At 35.3% G+C, this 17,552-nt stretch overlaps 1 protein-coding gene across 1 annotated transcript in view; it reads right to left on the bottom strand.

Moving 5' to 3' along the window:
* Nucleotides 1-923: 923 nt before the first annotated feature.
* The window catches only part of LOC114343637 (KICSTOR complex protein SZT2), a 997,370-nt gene continuing 980,741 nt past the window's right edge, over nt 924-17,552 (bottom strand). Inside the window, exon 13 of the mRNA XM_050663023.1 lies at nt 924-1,333. Coding sequence (XP_050518980.1) covers nt 1,199-1,333 — 135 coding nt within the window. The 3' untranslated portion in view covers nt 924-1,198. The remainder of the gene's footprint in view (nt 1,334-17,552) is intronic.

Here is a 17,552-nt window from a genome sequence, read left to right as displayed (position 1 = left end):
ACGGCCACCTTTCTATATCGGCCAATAGTTCTTTCATTTTAGTGGCCGTTACTGACAGGTTTGATTGTATTTCATTAACGTAAAGTTAACGCGTAAGTTAATATTTTATTGAATTATTTTGCTATTTGATCCCGTAATTGGTATAATGTGTCCAATATAATATATAAGCGTTCATAAAACGTCCGTATTTCGTCCAGTATGGACGTCCAAAGGACGTTCAACGTCGGACGTCCAAAGGACGTCCATATTTATTCCGTCCGAAGGACGTCCAACGTCGGACGTCCAAAGGACGTCCATATTTATTCCTTCCGAAGGACGTCCAACATGGGACGTCCAAAGGACGTCCGTTTATAGTCCATGGACGTAAGGACCAAAAATGGATCTATTTTGGACGTCCAAAGGACGTCGTGTGCTATTAGGGGTGCGAAAACGTCATCAAAATTTGATCACGTCAATTAATTTAAAGGGAAATAATGTACAAACAGAGTGCTCATTCCTATATTGTTGGTATATGGTCGTTTGGTAGATATAGTAGATTATCATTTGATAGGTAGATCGTGTGATTCCTTACAATACCATCCTCTTCTTCTTCGCGTGCTGTCTTAATTTACAGAAGTTAGCGATTACTCTGGTAAATCTTTCGCTGTTATGTGCTGAGTGTGTGCTATTTTATCCTTTATAAGTAATTAGGGACGTAGTGTGCTTCGTATTGGAATAGATGTTCCAGATAACTCGTTTTTTATTCCTTGATTACTGTTTAAAGTGCTCTCTTTATTTAGTTTCAAACCATCTAAATCACTTGAAAACTGCTACTTCCACCAAACCTTTTTCGAAAATCTTCTCCCCCTATGATCCTTTTTCACGCCAGTGGCCAGCCAACTGTACAGCGACCCGCATACATTGAGAAGAAAAAAAAAGCATAATAAATAGTGTATAAATGTATTTAAATGTATTGGCACAACATGGCACTCATTAAAATAGTCAAATATTAAAATAAAATGTATAAAATCGACAGTATACTTCGGAACACTACATTGTCAGGCACTAGGAATATTTTATTTGTACAAATATAACATCACAGTATACTGAGCTCCTGTTAAACCAAGTCGAATTAGTAAAAACTAATTTAAAATAACAAACAAATGAAAATGTTTAATTGACTTAATGGGATTAAGTTTTAAGGCCAAAACTTCGAACGTCAGTTGGAAATCATTCCCGACCATAGGTAAAAACATATACAGTTTACAAATCCATCAAGTAGTTCCTTTTGACATATCTGAGAAAATTCTAAGTTTTCTTGCATTTGTGGTTCTCTATACACGGCATACATTTCCTAAAATACAGTAACAAATAAAAAAATATATTTACAAAGTTTTTGGTAAATGTATAAAATAAAATACGTGTGGAAATATGTAGGGATTAAACAATAAAGATAAGAAATAAACAAATATGTTAACAAAGTTTTTGGTAAATGTCTAAAATAAAATACATGTGGAAATATGTAGGGATTAAATAATATCGATAAGAAGTGCACTATTTTACACGAATAAAAATTAACTTCGCGTATAAAAAAATTACTTCTCTTGCTTAATGATCCATTTATCTGTACAATAATTATTATAATATATAATGTGTTATGTGATTATATGTTTGGGAGTGTTCGTAATAATGAGTTTTTGAAGTAAAAAGTTGTAAATTGTGTTTGTATATATTGTGTGTTGCATATGTGTAGTGTATGATAGATATATATGTGCTTCACATTTTCCTATCCTCTATTGTTGGTATGTTTTTCTTCTTCACTTCTTCTTTAAGTATTGGCAACCAAAGTCTGCTGCATTCTGCTGATGGATTTGTTAAATATTTTTCTTCATTTAGTAGGGTGCTTCTTTGCAGTGTCTATCATACACTACACATATGCCACACAATACATAAAAACACAATTTATAGCTTTTTTACCCCAAAAACTTATTATTACGAATACTCCAAATATAGAATAACATAACACAGAATCATTACACAAATACACAGAATAATCAGAAGAGATATGTTTGGACGATATACTTATTAGGGTAGCCGGTAGCCGTCACTATTAACTTAGCATTCAATAATGCGTTCAGTTCCAAAATATTGTGTGAAGATCTATCTAAAAATCATAATTTTGATAAGAAAAATTAATTTCTGCACCTGATGCCTAGCTCCACTAAGTAACCATAGATAATTATAGCTAAGCTGGAATATTACCTGCATTACAAATTAGATCTGTAATCTGTAATGCAGGTATTTTCAAAATTGACACATTGAAAATCTTTACACAATCTAACAGTTCTCTAAGTTTTAACATTGGTAGCGGTAAGATAGGAGCATCTTACGAGACTCTTGCTAAGTAAACAATTTTTAAAAAACGCGTTGGAAGAACAATCTGTAGTCTTATAAAACGTTTTATCAACGTTACAAAGCTTAATCATGGATTTCTGATACGTAACTGCAAAGAAGTTATATTATACTAGCATATTACCAACCACCGTTTTACCCTGGTTCATTTTAAAAATTTCGGCATTTGTCGAATATCATTTTTATGTATATGTTCAACTGGGCATGTTTTCTACCTGCGTCATTGTATTGTTAATTATTTTCTGGTTTTAGAACAATCATAATAGCAAAATTAATATTTAGTCTACATTTTGATACATTTTGGTCAAAGAGTAGGTACTATGACACATTTTCAATTAATTACTCCATGTTGTGAGGCTGCTCCTGTATTACAACTTTTCTGAATCGGTTTCTTTGCAAATTCTTATTCAAAAATATCCCCTTTAAACAAATCAGAAGGGTGCCGGGCGAAATTTTGGCGCAGAAATGGTTTAAACAATTTTTTTAACCAATTTCAAAAGATCACCTGTTTTGCTCCAGAAAATACTGTTTTAGGTTTTTTGAGTCATTTAAAACAGAAAAGGTCTCCTTTAATTTGTTTCTCAAAAGTTTACATTTTTCGAGTTTTACGCGATTTGAAAATCTGGAAAATGCGAAAATACGCATTTTCGAGGCTTGAAAACTCATATGTAAATTGAAAACTCATTATGTAAATTATTATTTTTGAGGTTGCCAAGTGCCTAAGTTGAAGTTTAAACATACAATTTCAAGATTCTGAAGATTAATCGGGGTTTACTTCAATTTAGACCGTTGTTTTGTAACTGTTAATTATGCGCATCCACTCAACTTTTAAGCCGAGCACAGGGACGTAGCGTCGCACTATATGGCCCGTCTCTGTGGCACTATATGATTGACGTATTGTTACAGTTTCGCAACTTTCTTGTTACTTCTGATTCTCCCCGTGTAGTTAAAATACGTCGTATATTGTAACAGACATCGTAAAACAGTCGGTGTCGAAATGTGAAATATTTATGTGCTCTTACTTACGACCTTGTTTTTTACACCACCAGATGCCGGTTAGCAATTATTATTGAGAAAATATCGATGTCATATGAGATCATAGAGCAATTATTATTGAGAAAATATCGATGTCATATGAGATCATTGTAAGAACAATTATTGCGTTCCGGAAATCGTGTTGGCAATAAACTCCCAGTTATGCGAGAAAAGACATTGCCTTTAATTGAGTGCCGATATGACAAGCCATATGGACGTCAAATATCAAACGAGAGGCCCCCTAAAAATTTACCTATTTAATCCCAGTTAGCTGGGACAATTAGATCACTTATGCACATTCCGTTGAGCGAAGGTGTGTTTCTTCACTTGGTAGCAAAGGGCTACCCTGCATCCCACGAGGGGATCCAGAATCATCGGTCTTGAGCTACTCTGCTAGAAGGTGATGTCCTTGCTATAGTACTATAGCAATCCTGCTGCATTCTACATCTCTTAGAGGAGATTTAAGGTACGAAAGATACATTTTCATTGTTGCTGTGGTATTATCAGATAGCCTTTTTCTAATTAACTTTTAACGTCGCGAAGTGCGCGAATTTGCAAAGACATTGGGTCTTTAATAGTAGACATTTATTTTAAACATATTTATATTTTTTGTGTTTTATCGTATTATATAATTATTGCTTATTGTTACCTTTTGCATGTAGGTATTTTAACATTGTATGTATTTTATTTGATTGCATCTTGTGTGGTTTTCTTTCATTATCAATTACATATTACGTACATTCATGTCACCAGGGCCCCCGCTACCATATCTGCAAAGTGTGCAATACACAGGGGCGCCATCCTTTAGGTGCGTCAAAACCCAGGGTCAAAAATTGAAAAATAATTTGCAAAAAAAATAAAAATTCATTTTAAAATAAAAGAGAACACACGAAACATATTTAAATTAAGTGACAGCGATCTTTTAAAACGTTGTTTTGTTCTTGAAGCATGACTGAAAAATCAGGATAATAAGGATAGGTAGGGTCTAGGAAAGTTTGTCGAGAATACTTCGTCGACAACATTTGATCGACAAACAGTTGGTCGAATGCACAATTCATCGAATGTACAATTCTTCGACGAACATTTGTTCGAATGGATTTTTCGTCGACAAATTGTTATTATCTTTATAATAAAGGGATTAATGGTGGCAAACGACGGATTATTCGTTTTTATTTTGTTAGCTGGAATATTGTATTATAAATATTTGAATGTATTTTTTTTTGGGGGGTTTTGTTAATTTTTTTTTTCTAAATCTTAATTATTTTTAAATTTAATGAAAAATTGGCTGCGGTGGGAGAGTAGACAGCAAATACAAACCGATATTTTAATTAGTGATGTACCGTTATTCTTTTTGGTGTCGGAGCACTTTCAAACGGAGCATTTCCGGACAAGTCAAATTTGGGGGCACTTGCGGACTGCTGAGGTAAATAAATTGTTAGGGAATCGAGGCATTTGGATTAATGATTTGGATTGTACACACAGATAAGGAAGGGTGTGAATACCTTGTAATATATGAGTTTATATGTACTTTTAATTGATACTTGTCAACATTTTAGACTACAGAAGAAAATTTAAACAAAATCTTGAAAAAAAATAAAAATCAATAATCTTTCATTTGTCACCATTATTCCCTTTGGGTCTTTGTCGACGAAATATCCATTCCATCAAATGTTCGTCGAAGAATTGTACATTCGATGAATTGTGCATTCGACCAACTGTTTGTCTACCAAATGTTGTCTACTAATTTTCCGTCGACGAAGTGTTCTCGACCAACTTTCCGACACCGGGATAGGTATAGACTCCAATGATTTGTTTAATGCAATTAAAAAGTTATTTTCATTACCTGATGATACTGACCCCTTAAGTATTTTACAATATATATTTGTAAACAATTTAATCTTCGACCTTCCAAACGTAAGCATTTCACTAAGAATTCTTTTGACTTTACCTGTATCTCTAGCTGCTGACGAGCGATATTTTTGAAGTGAAAACTTCTTTAGGGACATTGTGCGATTTTTGGATAGGGGAAAAAGCATTGAATTCGCGACCGTCATCGCGACCGTCATCGCCTATGCTATAATATTATGTGTATGTATATATAAACTGTGTAGAGGTATTTAAATTTAAAATAAATGTAAAACCTATCTTAGGATGGGGAAAAAGGATTGATTTCGCGACCATCATCGCGACCGTCATCGCTTCGGCGAAATAAATTTTGTACATATACAGGGTGAGTCACCACTAACGGGACGGAAGATTACAGCGAAATGGTAAAAGATTTGAAAAAAATTTTAAATTAGTAGTTTGTAAGTTGATAAAATCTACATTTTAAAATTATTTTGAAATATACAGGGTGTCCCAATAAATGACGACGTATCAAAGTTATATTTTTTCTTATGGAACACCCTATATTTTATTGCATTTTTCAATTATCCGCAAAAAATAAGGTATAGTTTTATAAGGCTTCCCTATACCTATGTACAAAGTGTTCAGAGTTATGTTGACTTTTCTTAAAATGTAAAGTTTTAAAAGAATGCTTATTCTCAAGTTATTTAAGAAATTATAAAAAAATTACTTTTACATTTATATATTTGGATATTGGTTGAATGTATTTCATGATTAATTATTACACATTTATTTACAGGGTGTTCAAAATTTACAGTTTCATTATTGGATTATTCAATGTGTCATATGATTCTTATTTTAAATGGAACACCATGTATATTAATAAATAATTATACTAAACAATTTCACCTCTTTTTTATAGTATATGGATGTCCTATATCTAGGTCTCACAGTTTTTGCGTAATTTACAATTATTTAAATTATTAATCTGTAAATCAATTTTAAAACAAAAGATGTAGTTAATTTGGTAGATGTAGGCATTGTATGACATTGTCACCTTATGACAGTACGGTCTGGTTTTTATTTTATAATTAATGTATTCCATGATTGATTATTACACATTTATTTACAGGGTGTTCAAAATTTACAGTTTCATTATTGGATTATTTAATGTGTCATATGATGCTTATTTTAAATAAAACACCATGTATATTAATAAATTATTGTACTAAGCACAGGTTCCTCTCTCGAATGGTATAGGGATGTTCTATAACTAGGAGTCATAGTTTTTGCGTAATTTACAATTTTCTTAAACAGTAAATTGATTTTAAAAATAATATTTATAGTCACTCTCGATTTTTAAACTGTACGAAATAAATGTTTGTTTACTGTATCATAATGAAATGAAAATTATGTCTATTTACTAGACCATTATTATGTAAAGTAGGTATATTGGTCTGTATACAATACATTAAAAAAAATCAGGATCTTCTATAAAGTCTAAAGTCCATAAACGATAAGTTAAATATTTATCCTAATCCTGTTTGGTATAATACTGGTGTAGTTGAGTTTTATATGGATAATAGTGGTTTCTCTTAAGTATTCTAACAGTCGTTTGACTGATTTACAATTTGTAACGGGTAGTTCTTTCAGGACGACAGACTCAGTAAAACACAGGTTGAAAACAAAGCAAATCTATTAATTCTAAATTATAAACAATATAAGGCACAATAATAATTTAATATTCTATCTCGTTCCAGCGAAGTCCTACTCCGGATGGGCGTCTGTAACAGAAGAACAAAATTAACAGCGGTATTCAAATACATTATATCTATAGGGGCTCGCTCACTACGCTTGCCTCCGTTGAATTACGAGTCGCACATTACCTCACTTCGGTACACCGTGCGTCTCGTCTCGAGTTGGCCTGCCTGAGTTTACGAATCAACTCAAAACAGTGCGCGTCGCGACTCAGGTCGGACTGCCTCGCTCACTTCGCTTGGCTGGTTATGGAGCCCAGAACGGTCGTTCAGGACTGACGGATCGTTGCTTGCGATGCTCCTAAATATCTCTCTGGCGGCGTTGGTTCGGAGAGGTGGAACTTAGTGGAGGCACCTGCGCGATTTGAGAGAATCGCACGGTTCCGAGTGTCGATGCTTGTTCGGTGCGTCAGCCTATCATTACACCCCCTCTTCTTCGAAAAAAAAAAAGAAGTAACATACCTTTTTTTTTGTCTACCGTCTTTTGATCCCATCTATTCCTCTGGGGGCTCGTCCGGGCTTTCTTCTCCCACCCACGGCTTTAAATATTTTACATGCGCCGTCATCTGCTTGCGGCTACTGCTATCGGCAAATTTCAGTTTTACGATTACTGGCGATATCACGGATGTTACTATGTATGGTCCCGAGTACTTTGGCGCTAGCTTGCTGGTGAACGCTGCGGTAGCCGATGATAGATAGTGTTCCTTTTTCATGACACGGTCTCCTGGATGTGGCCGCCAGTCTCTTCGCCTTAAATTGTAATGTTTCTTTAGGTCCTCGAAAGCGTGTTCCATGTGTACTTTTGCCAATTCCCTTAACGCTTCTAACTTGCTTAGGTTTTCTGCGTACCCCTGTATAACCTGGTCGTTTGTCACATCTGTTGTATCTAATTCTCTTCCAAAATTGAGAAGCGCTGGTGAAAATCCTGTCGAATCGTGTTTTGACGAATTTATGGCATAGCAGAATTCTGGTATGAATTTGTCCCAGTCTTTATGGTTATCCTCCACGTAAGTAGCTATCATTGTTTTCAGTACCTTGTTTGTTCGTTCTACTGGATTGCATTGAGGCGAGTATGGTGGTGTCAGAATGTGATTTATGTTGTATGACTTCATGAATGCTCTAAAGCTGCTACTTGTGAACTGCGCGTCGTTGTCCGAGATGATTTTCTTTGGGATTCCGAATCGCATAATTATTTTGATCGTAGAAAGTCGATGAGGGAGTTCGTAGACGCTACTTTTATTGGTTGGGCGACGACCCATTTGGTGAACCGGTCTTGCACGACTATCAGGAAAGCGTTTCCCTTTGTAGATCTTGGGAATGGTCCCACTAAATCGATTGAGACAGTATGCCAAGGCTTTTCTACAGCGGACGGTTGCATTTTCCCGGCTGGTTGCATTTGAGACGGTTTATATTGAAGGCACTTCGTACAGGTTCTAACGTAGTCTGCAATTTGTTTGAACATCTTAGGCCAATAGTACTTTTTTCAATAGATTTTCTTTCAAAATCTCTTTCCTTTTATAACTTGGTACGCATAATTTCCATGGGATGTTAAATTCTGGGTCGGCTAAATTGCGGCTGCTCCAAATGTGTTTATATAGTTTCTCGTTTGATATCTGTAAATCCGGGAAATTGCCTGGGTTTTGGAGCACATTCCTATATAAATTATCGTACCAATCGCATGATTCTAGTTCCGATGCTAACAACTCCAGCTCTGGTTCCTCATTAAGGGTTCCTTGTGGTTGCCGTGATAAAGCATCTGCTACCTTGTTCAGAACTCCCTTTCTATATATGACCTCGAAATCGTACTGCTGCAGTTCTAAACTCCATCTGGTTAATCGACCTGACGGGTTTTTGAGATTCTTCAGCCATTTGAGAGATTGATGATCCGATATAACCTTGAAGTTGTACCCTTCTATGTACGGCTTCATTTGCTTTATCCCGTACACTATGGATAAACATTCTTTTTCCGTTGTGGAAAATTTTGTCTCGGCTGGTGTGAGGGTTCGACTAGCGTATGCGATTACCTTATCTTGGCCGTCATATTTTTGTGTTAGCGCAACTCCAAGTCCGCAGTTTGATGCATCTGTCTGTAGGTAGAATGTTTTTGAGAAATCGGGACACGCTAATACTGGAGCCGTCGTAAGTTTTGCTTTGAGTTCCTTAAACGCGTTTTCCTGCTCATCCGTCCATTTCCATCTTATCTTCTTCTTTAGAAGCACGTTTAGTGGTCCTGCTATTGTCGAATAGTTCTCTATGAATCGCCGATACCATGAGGCTATTCCTAAAAAGCGACGGAGCTGACGTACATTTCTAGGTGCTGCAAGTTCGGTTATAGCGCTGGTCTTCTCCGGGTCAGTTTTTATTCCTTCTGCTCCCACAACGTGTCCTAAATATTTGAGTTCTGGCTGGCAGAATGTACATTTTTCGAAGTTAAGTTGTAATCTGGCTTCTTTTAGTCTTCGAAAGACCTCTTGTAGGTGATATAAATGCTCTTGGAATGTCTTCGATATTACCACGATATCATCCAAGTATGCGAACGCGAATTCTACATCGGGCGGTATTACTTTGTCTAGCAGTCGTTGGAAAGTTGCTCCGGCGGAGTGCAGTCCGAACGTGGTAGTTCTGAATTGAAAATGACTTTTTCCGGGTACGCTAAATGCTGTCACTGGGCGGCTTGCTTCTTTCAGGGGTATTTGAAAATATCCCTGCTTCAAATCGAGGGTTGAGATGAAATTTGCTTCCTTAAGTCTATCCAAAATTTCTGATATCCGAGGTAACGGATACGCGTCCTTTTCTAATAGTTCGTTGACTTTTCTAAAGTCAATGCAAAATCTGTACGAGTTATCTTTTTTTCTAACTAGTACAATCGGTGAACTCCAACCACTTGCGGAGGGTTCGATAGTTCCTTCTTTCAACATTTTATCCCCCTCTTGGTTGATGATCTGCAACATTGCGGGAATGTGTCGCCTATACGGCTGTTTGACGGGATCGCACCTTTTCTTCAATTTTATTTCGTGCTTTATTAAGTTGGTGGGACCTGTTAACTTCTCGAATTCCCTAAGCTCTCTTCTTAGGAACCTTTCTATCTCTGTATTTTGAGTGGAGTCTTTTAAAGTGTTACATGTTTCCTCTTGATGTTGTTCGTACTGTTTGGATGTATCCCTATCGAACTTAAGTTCGATCGAATGTTCCCTGAGGAATTCCACTCCTAGTATTGCATCTTCCGCTAACCCTGGCATTATTATAAATGTTTGTCTTGTTTGTAAATTATCGATCTCGCAGTCAATTGTTAACTTCTGGTTGAGCTCCATTGAAGATCCGTTTGCTAGTCTAGTTCTTCCGTTATAACTATGTAGGGAGTGTTTGAATATCTGCGCTATTTTATTTCCGGCGTAATTTTTGGTGGTCCCTGTGTCAATTAATGCTTTATAGGAACTTTGTCCGATTTTCAGTGATGCGAATAGTCGCATGTCGTTGCTTGCTTGTTGTGTAACGGCTAGAACGAGCGGAGTCGAATCCTGCTCCTCAGACTGGGACGACTCCTTGCTTCTCCAGTCTGTTATTCGTTTCCCTGACGTCTGGAACAGCAGTCACTGCTGTAGACCCCTTCTTTGCCGCATCGCGAACAAAACTTTTTCCATGGGTTTTTACAATTCCTACGGACGTGACCTGTCATCTTGCACCGGAAGCATGTCCTTTTGGCATCGTATTCTGTAGGGTCTGTACGTCTCCAATTTCCGTGAAAATTTTTATTTTCTCGGGTCCTTTCGTCTTCCAAAGTTTCGTACTCTTGGGCCAATTCTTGCAATCCCGATAAGTTTTCGAAATCCCGGCGGCGATCATAAAGCTTATATTCTGGCAGTATATTTTTATATATCCTGTCGAGTTCTTGGTTTCTTGAAAAAGATCCCTCTCGTCTGATCAATGTTTGAATATCCGTGATGTATCTATCCACTGGTTCGTTTTTCCTTTGCTTCCTGTTTCTGATTTGCTCCTCTAGCTGTAGCAAATATTCTCTGGGATAAAAAGCTTTCTTAAAATCTTTGATGAAGTCCGTCCATGAATCCCAATTTCTGTTGTTGTTTCGGTACCATAACAATGCGTGGTCTCCTAACAATTCTGGTAATGCTTTTAGCAGATCTTGCTTATCGACCTCGTAGGCTAGGCTTAATTCATCTATCCTTTCTATGAAGTCTACTGCATCCGAATGTTTCTTGTCGAAGTGTGTGTTCCACCTCCGCACTTGATTTAGCAAATCTGATTGCCTCATTTGTTTTGTCATTGTTAAGTCTTTTAATTGGTTTCTGATTAATGAAATTTCTTGAGTCAGTGTGTCTGGTTCGGCTTCCTTGGAAGTATTGATTTTTGGGATTGCTCCTGTCGCTTCCCCGCGATCCTTATAAACGGTTCTGAGTCAGTAGTGAGTATTCCTTCCTGCAAATCGGAGGAGTGGGTCAATGAACAACCGCTGGCTAGGGTGAATATTAATTAGGTAATAGGGTGAATATTAATTAGGTAACGCCAACACCATTGGATTGGAATATTAATTAGGTGAACATCCGCTAGCAAGGGTGCATATTAATTAGGTAAGAGGGTGAATATTAATTAGTTTAATTAACGCCATTTGAGTAAAGTAAAAAAAGGGGAGGGGAATATATGATATTGTACTAGCAAAATGAGCAGGGTCAACGACCTGGTCATCTGGTAGTCTACTGGCATCCTAAAAATAGGGAGGGGGAATATATGAGATTTTTGTATGCAAAATGAGCAGGTCATCAACCTGGCGCATCTGGTGTGTCTAGACAACATCGAGAAGTAGAGGTAGTGGAAAGAGTAGGGGGAGGGTTATTGTGTATAAGAACCCGAGACGTGCAGACATGGATCATAATTCCAAAATGAGTGCTACATATCGAAACGTATTCCTGGGTGAACGCCGGTTTTACCTGAACCCATCGAACTCAAAATTTGTTTCTGTTTGCCTAGCGCATGAATTAAATTTTGAACCGGTAGTTGTTATCAGTGGTAACAAACAAGATCGCGTTTTGTTTAGTGAACCCGAGTGGTTAAACTTTTTATCACATAAAAGTGTAATTGACAGTTTTATGGCAGGGAATCCACAACAATCGATTAATGATGGTAAAGTACAACTAGAGTTCATGCATCTGCCCCACATGTCAGTTGTGAAAGTTACCAATGGTGAGTCACAGATAATTTTGGGTGCCAATTCCATTGTATCGCTGTGGACAACACTTCCAATAGTTAACTACCTTTTGGAAACTTTGAAAAAGGAAAACTTTATCAGCTCGTTAAAAATACTAAAGACGGGAGTTGATTCAAATAATCCTATTGAATCTGGGATGCAAATAATGGAACCAATAAAGAATATAAATAAAACAACTTATGGTATGGCGCTAGAGTTAATTCATAGATACCCAGAGCTACTCTATGATCAAATTTAATGAAAATGTTCGTATTCACTACATTGAATCAACTTGTTCCTGCAGAACAAGGTACTGGGAGTTTGTGGCTGCTGACAGAGTAAGATTTCAAAGTAGAATAAAAGAACTTGCTAAAATTATTAATCCTGTATTAGATGTAAGCCATAGAAATAAATATTTATATAAAAATTGAATATATTAATTTACCACACCCCTTCCACTACAGAAATAAATTATTTTATATGTAGGAGCACATCTTTTAAAAACTAATAGTCACCATGTGTCTAGAAGACGAGTCAGACAAACTGAATAGTTTTTATGGAAGGTTATCCACATTTAAAAACTGGAGGGGGTTGGTTCCTTCGATTGAGTTAGCAGCATATGGATTTTACTATCTACAAAAAGAAGATATTGTAAGGTGCTTTTGGTGTCATGTAGAAATTTATCATTGGTTGTCTACTGATGATGTGTATAAAGAACACATCAAATTTAGTCCAAACTGTAGTTTTGCACAAATAATTCACTCCAAATTTCCGAAATACCAGATCACTAAAGAAATCCAAACCGAAAACAATCAACCAAATGGAAAAATTAATTTATATGTAAATGTGCTTTTTAGTGTGGTACATTTTGTGTTTTTGCTATTAAGTATCTACGTAAGTAGAAAAATATGATCCAATATGTAGATATAAACAAAAACTGTGTGTATGTTGAATTATTTACGCAAGTGAAATAAAAATATTTTTTTTGTAAAAAAGTTTTTTATTTTAATATTATAATACATTATTTTTATTAATCCATGAATTATGAGTAGAATCCATCCCTAACCATTTCACAAACACCTTGTTACCCTTTCTTTTCAATACCTTCTCGACTAAGTAGACATCAGGATGCTGGGTTTTCATTAATTCTTCGCTGTAAAACGCCCCTTGAATTTCTTCTTTGCGTGAATCTTCTAGTAAGTAAGTCACTGGATTTGTCTGCTTGACTTTTCTTATTTTAAAAATCTCATTTGTCCAGTTGGGTAAATAACCCTTAGTAAACAAATTTCTATATCTCGAAATTCGGACGTAATCACCAACTTTGTATTTATTTTTTCGAGGGTCAATGATTTTAAGGTAAGTATATGCTGTTATATTCCTGGCATTCTTTTCATTAACTTTGCTAGGAATGGCACCTGTGGTTGAATGTTTAGTATTATTGTACTTTTTAACTATATCAGGAAGATTATTCACCCATTTGTAAGTACCTTGCAAGCTAAACTGCCTCCACAACATTGATTTTATTGTTCTGATGACTCTCTCAGCAATAGAGGCTTTTAAAGTCGAGAATGTGCTGTAGTGGTTAATACCACGTGACTTCAAGAGCTCATGAAACTGAGAATTGTAAAACTCTTTACCCAAATCTGTTTGAAGGTTTTTTGGTGTCTTCTTCATTTGATTTAAAATTTTTTCCATGGCTTTAGTAATTTCAGTCCCTGTTTTTCTTTTAACCGGTTCCGCCCATACAAATTTACTAAACGCATTAATTACAACGAGAATATATTGGTATCCACTATTTACTTTGGCATAAGGAATCATTATAGCTAAATCTGCTTGAATCAGATCGTTTAATCCTGTGATGATTACATGTCTCCGTCTAAAATTTTTTTTGCCGGTTTATGCAGTTCGTGTACGACTTGTGATTTAATGTTTGACATCTTTTTCTAAAGGACAACGAAGAGTAATATAAACTACAAAAGTAGAATCTTTATCTAGTTTAAAAGAAATTGTATCACCTTTAAAAATTTTTACTCCTGGTAATTGCTCATATTTATACTCTGTATTAACTGATTTAGAGGTTATCATTACATTTCCACTTGAAACATTAATTTGCACTTGATCAACAATGCCACTTAGTGTAAATTGGTATGAAAATAAACCACTTTCCAACATATAATATTGTTTGTTCAAATTTGTTTCTTTCGTTCCTTTAAAAGTTAACACACATTTACTATAGAAAGAAGAAGGATCACACACAAAATATAATGGTGATGGAGATAAATCAGGAGTTTGACAACTTTTTAAAAAATGACTTCCAAATCTATTCATAGGCATTACTGTATTATACCACCTTCCCGAAGTTCCTCAATTATAGATATAATTTCATTCACCACTCCGTCGTTTCCTGCAGCCAGTGATGCTAGGAGCAGTTGTAATCTTTCTATTAGTTCATTAAAATCATCAAAGTATTTATACTCTAATTGTTTGCCACTATATTTTTTGTAAAGTGCACCGCCTTTTTTATTCAATAATTCTTTAGCTAGGTTTCGTGTTATTATTCCTGATATATTTCCAGGAAGCGAATTTAAACGAGTTCTAGGTGGTTGAGGTCTAGTCTCCAAAGCTGGTTTAATAATAAAATTATATTTATCCTTTATTTTTGATGGAATACTTTTTGTAGGTAATGCAGGATTATTGTTTCTATGTATCGCATTTGTTCTACGTAATATATCAATATACTCATTAACATCTTCTTTTTTAAACGATACGGGATTAGCTTTAAATAAAAGCTCGTATAAACCAGGTGTTCCGCGATATGTAACGTCGTTGATAGTTAAGTCAGGTCCTTCAAAAGTAATTTGAGAATCTCCAATAGAAAATTTTTCAGTTTCAAGGTCGTGGTAAATTCCCAGGTCGTGGTCGAAATTACCTTCAGTGTCTTCAATGTTAGCTTTAATATAATTCTTTGGCAAGGGGGAAGTATAATTATCATAAAATTTTTTCATTACAACTGGATTATTGATCATCTCATTAAATTCTCTAAGTGTATCCTCAAAATACCGATTAATATCCTCATCCGTGGTATTTGCTTGTCCTTCCGACACAAAAGTTTCTTCTGGTTGTATTGTTACTTCCCTCGGAATAATAGATTCATTTCCAAAATTAGTAGGTGTTTTCGATTGTTCATAAGTTACACTCTTATTTGGAGATGAATTTTCAAAAAATACACTCTTATTTGGAGATGAAAATGCTAAACGATAATTAGATTTTCGTATTTTATAGTCCTTTGGTGTGAGTGGTTCGTATTTAATATTTGGTTCTTGTTTAATAGATGGAACAGTATCGAGTTTGTGTAAAAGTTCATTAAGTGGTTGAGTAATTGGCTTATAGTTTTTTTCTAATGTAGACTGAGTTTGAGCTATATCCCTTTTTAAACTGCGATACTTTTTCTTTAATGCTTGTCGCGATAACAGCAGTTTTCGTGCAACTTTGGGATCCATTATGTATTCTAAACCACTTCTTTACAGCCTTATATACTTATCGAACCCACACCGATATCGCCCATTAGATTTGGGGGAGTCTTTATCAATGACAAGAAATCCATGTTTATCTTTCCAGCAGAATGAGCACAAATCCTTAAATTGTTGAAAAGTCATATCAATATTTACATGATCATCAAAGATATGTTTTAAATTCGTAAAGTCTTGGTGAAAAACTACAAGTAAATTAGAATTATCTCTAATTAATTGTTTTGGAATTGCACTGTAAGTTTGACACAGATAAAAACAATCCAAGTGTTTATGTCTTCCGTAACAATAATAATTTTGTATAATTTTTTGATCACATGATGGAATATCGTCAAAAATAACTACTGAATTTTCTTTAATATCATCAGGAGGTGGTACATTAATGGAATCATTATATTCTTTATACCCAATTTCGTGTATAGGCTCAATCAAGTTTCGCAAGTATATATACTTTGGTTGGTACAAAGATTTGGAATATAAATAAATATTTTCAAATCTAAGACCATTTGGATGTTCAATTAAAGACAATAATACGTTAGTCTTGCCACACCCACTTGGTCCAACAATTAGAACCCTTTTGAGCCCATTGAAAAGATAACTATGTTCTAGTTGAAGCTCTTTGGTAATATCGTCGTGGTTTGTAATGGGAAGAGAGAGTTGTTGTGGTTCAATCTTCATTGCGAAAATGAGTTTAAAACTTTGGGTATATATAGCCCAACACCTATATATAAGAGGCAGACCATGAAAAAAAAGTTTCAACGAACTACTAAAAGAAAAGGACGTGGGTTATTAAACTCACTCATTAACAAGCTCCCTCTAGAACTACATCTTCCCGGATATTCATATTGTGGACCAGGAACTCGTTTACAACAGAGATTAGAACGGGGGGATAAGGGAATCAATAAACTAGACGAGGCTTGTAAACAACACGATATTGAATACTCTAAACATAGTGATTTATCAACCAGACACGAAGCGGATAAAATCTTAGAAAACAAAGCGTGGAATATTGTGAAATCAAAAGACACCCCGTTTGGACAAAAAGCAGCCGCCTGGTTTATAACAACAGCTATGAAAGGAAAACGTAAGTTGGGAATGGGTCTTAAACGCAAAAAAGGTGGTTCTCTTCGGAAAAGGATAAATAAAAAAAAACGAATAATTAAAGCACCTAAAAAGGGAGGATTTCTACCATTACTTTTACCTTTATTAAGCGCACTCGGAGCCGTTGGAGGAATGGGTGCAGGAATTTACAAGGCCATCGGTGATGCGAAAGCTAATCGAATGAATCTTGAAGAACAAAAACGCCATAATTTAGCCATGGAACAAAAAGGCAAAGGATTGTATTTAAGACCGTATAAAGGGTATGGATTACACTTAAAACCGTATTCAAAAAACTAAACCTTCCTCATCACGCTTTAACAAATACAGATATAATGAAGTATGGTAAAACATTGCCATATTTTAGAGGTGTATTTATGAGAGACATGCTACCTAAAAATATTCATAAAAACGAGTGTGGTGTTATAAATTTAGATTCAAAACGTGGTGAGGGTACACACTGGGTAGCCTATGCAAAATCTAAATCCCATATAATTTACTTTGATTCGTATGGGGATTTGCCTCCACCACAAAATGTAATCAAATATTTTTTAAGTAATGGTGATGTACAAATATATTACAACTATGATAAAATCCAAAACGATTCATACAAGTGCGGTCATTACTCATTAGATTTTCTATTCAACTACTATAAATAGCAAATAATGTTAATTGCCTGCGTAAAATGTCTTTAAACTT

This window comes from Diabrotica virgifera, chromosome 10, assembly GCF_917563875.1.
Source record: "Diabrotica virgifera virgifera chromosome 10, PGI_DIABVI_V3a".
Taxonomy (NCBI): Eukaryota; Metazoa; Arthropoda; class Insecta; order Coleoptera; family Chrysomelidae; genus Diabrotica; species Diabrotica virgifera.
Note: the sequence above shows the minus strand (reverse complement) of the source record. Positions and strands in the feature narration are given on the sequence as shown.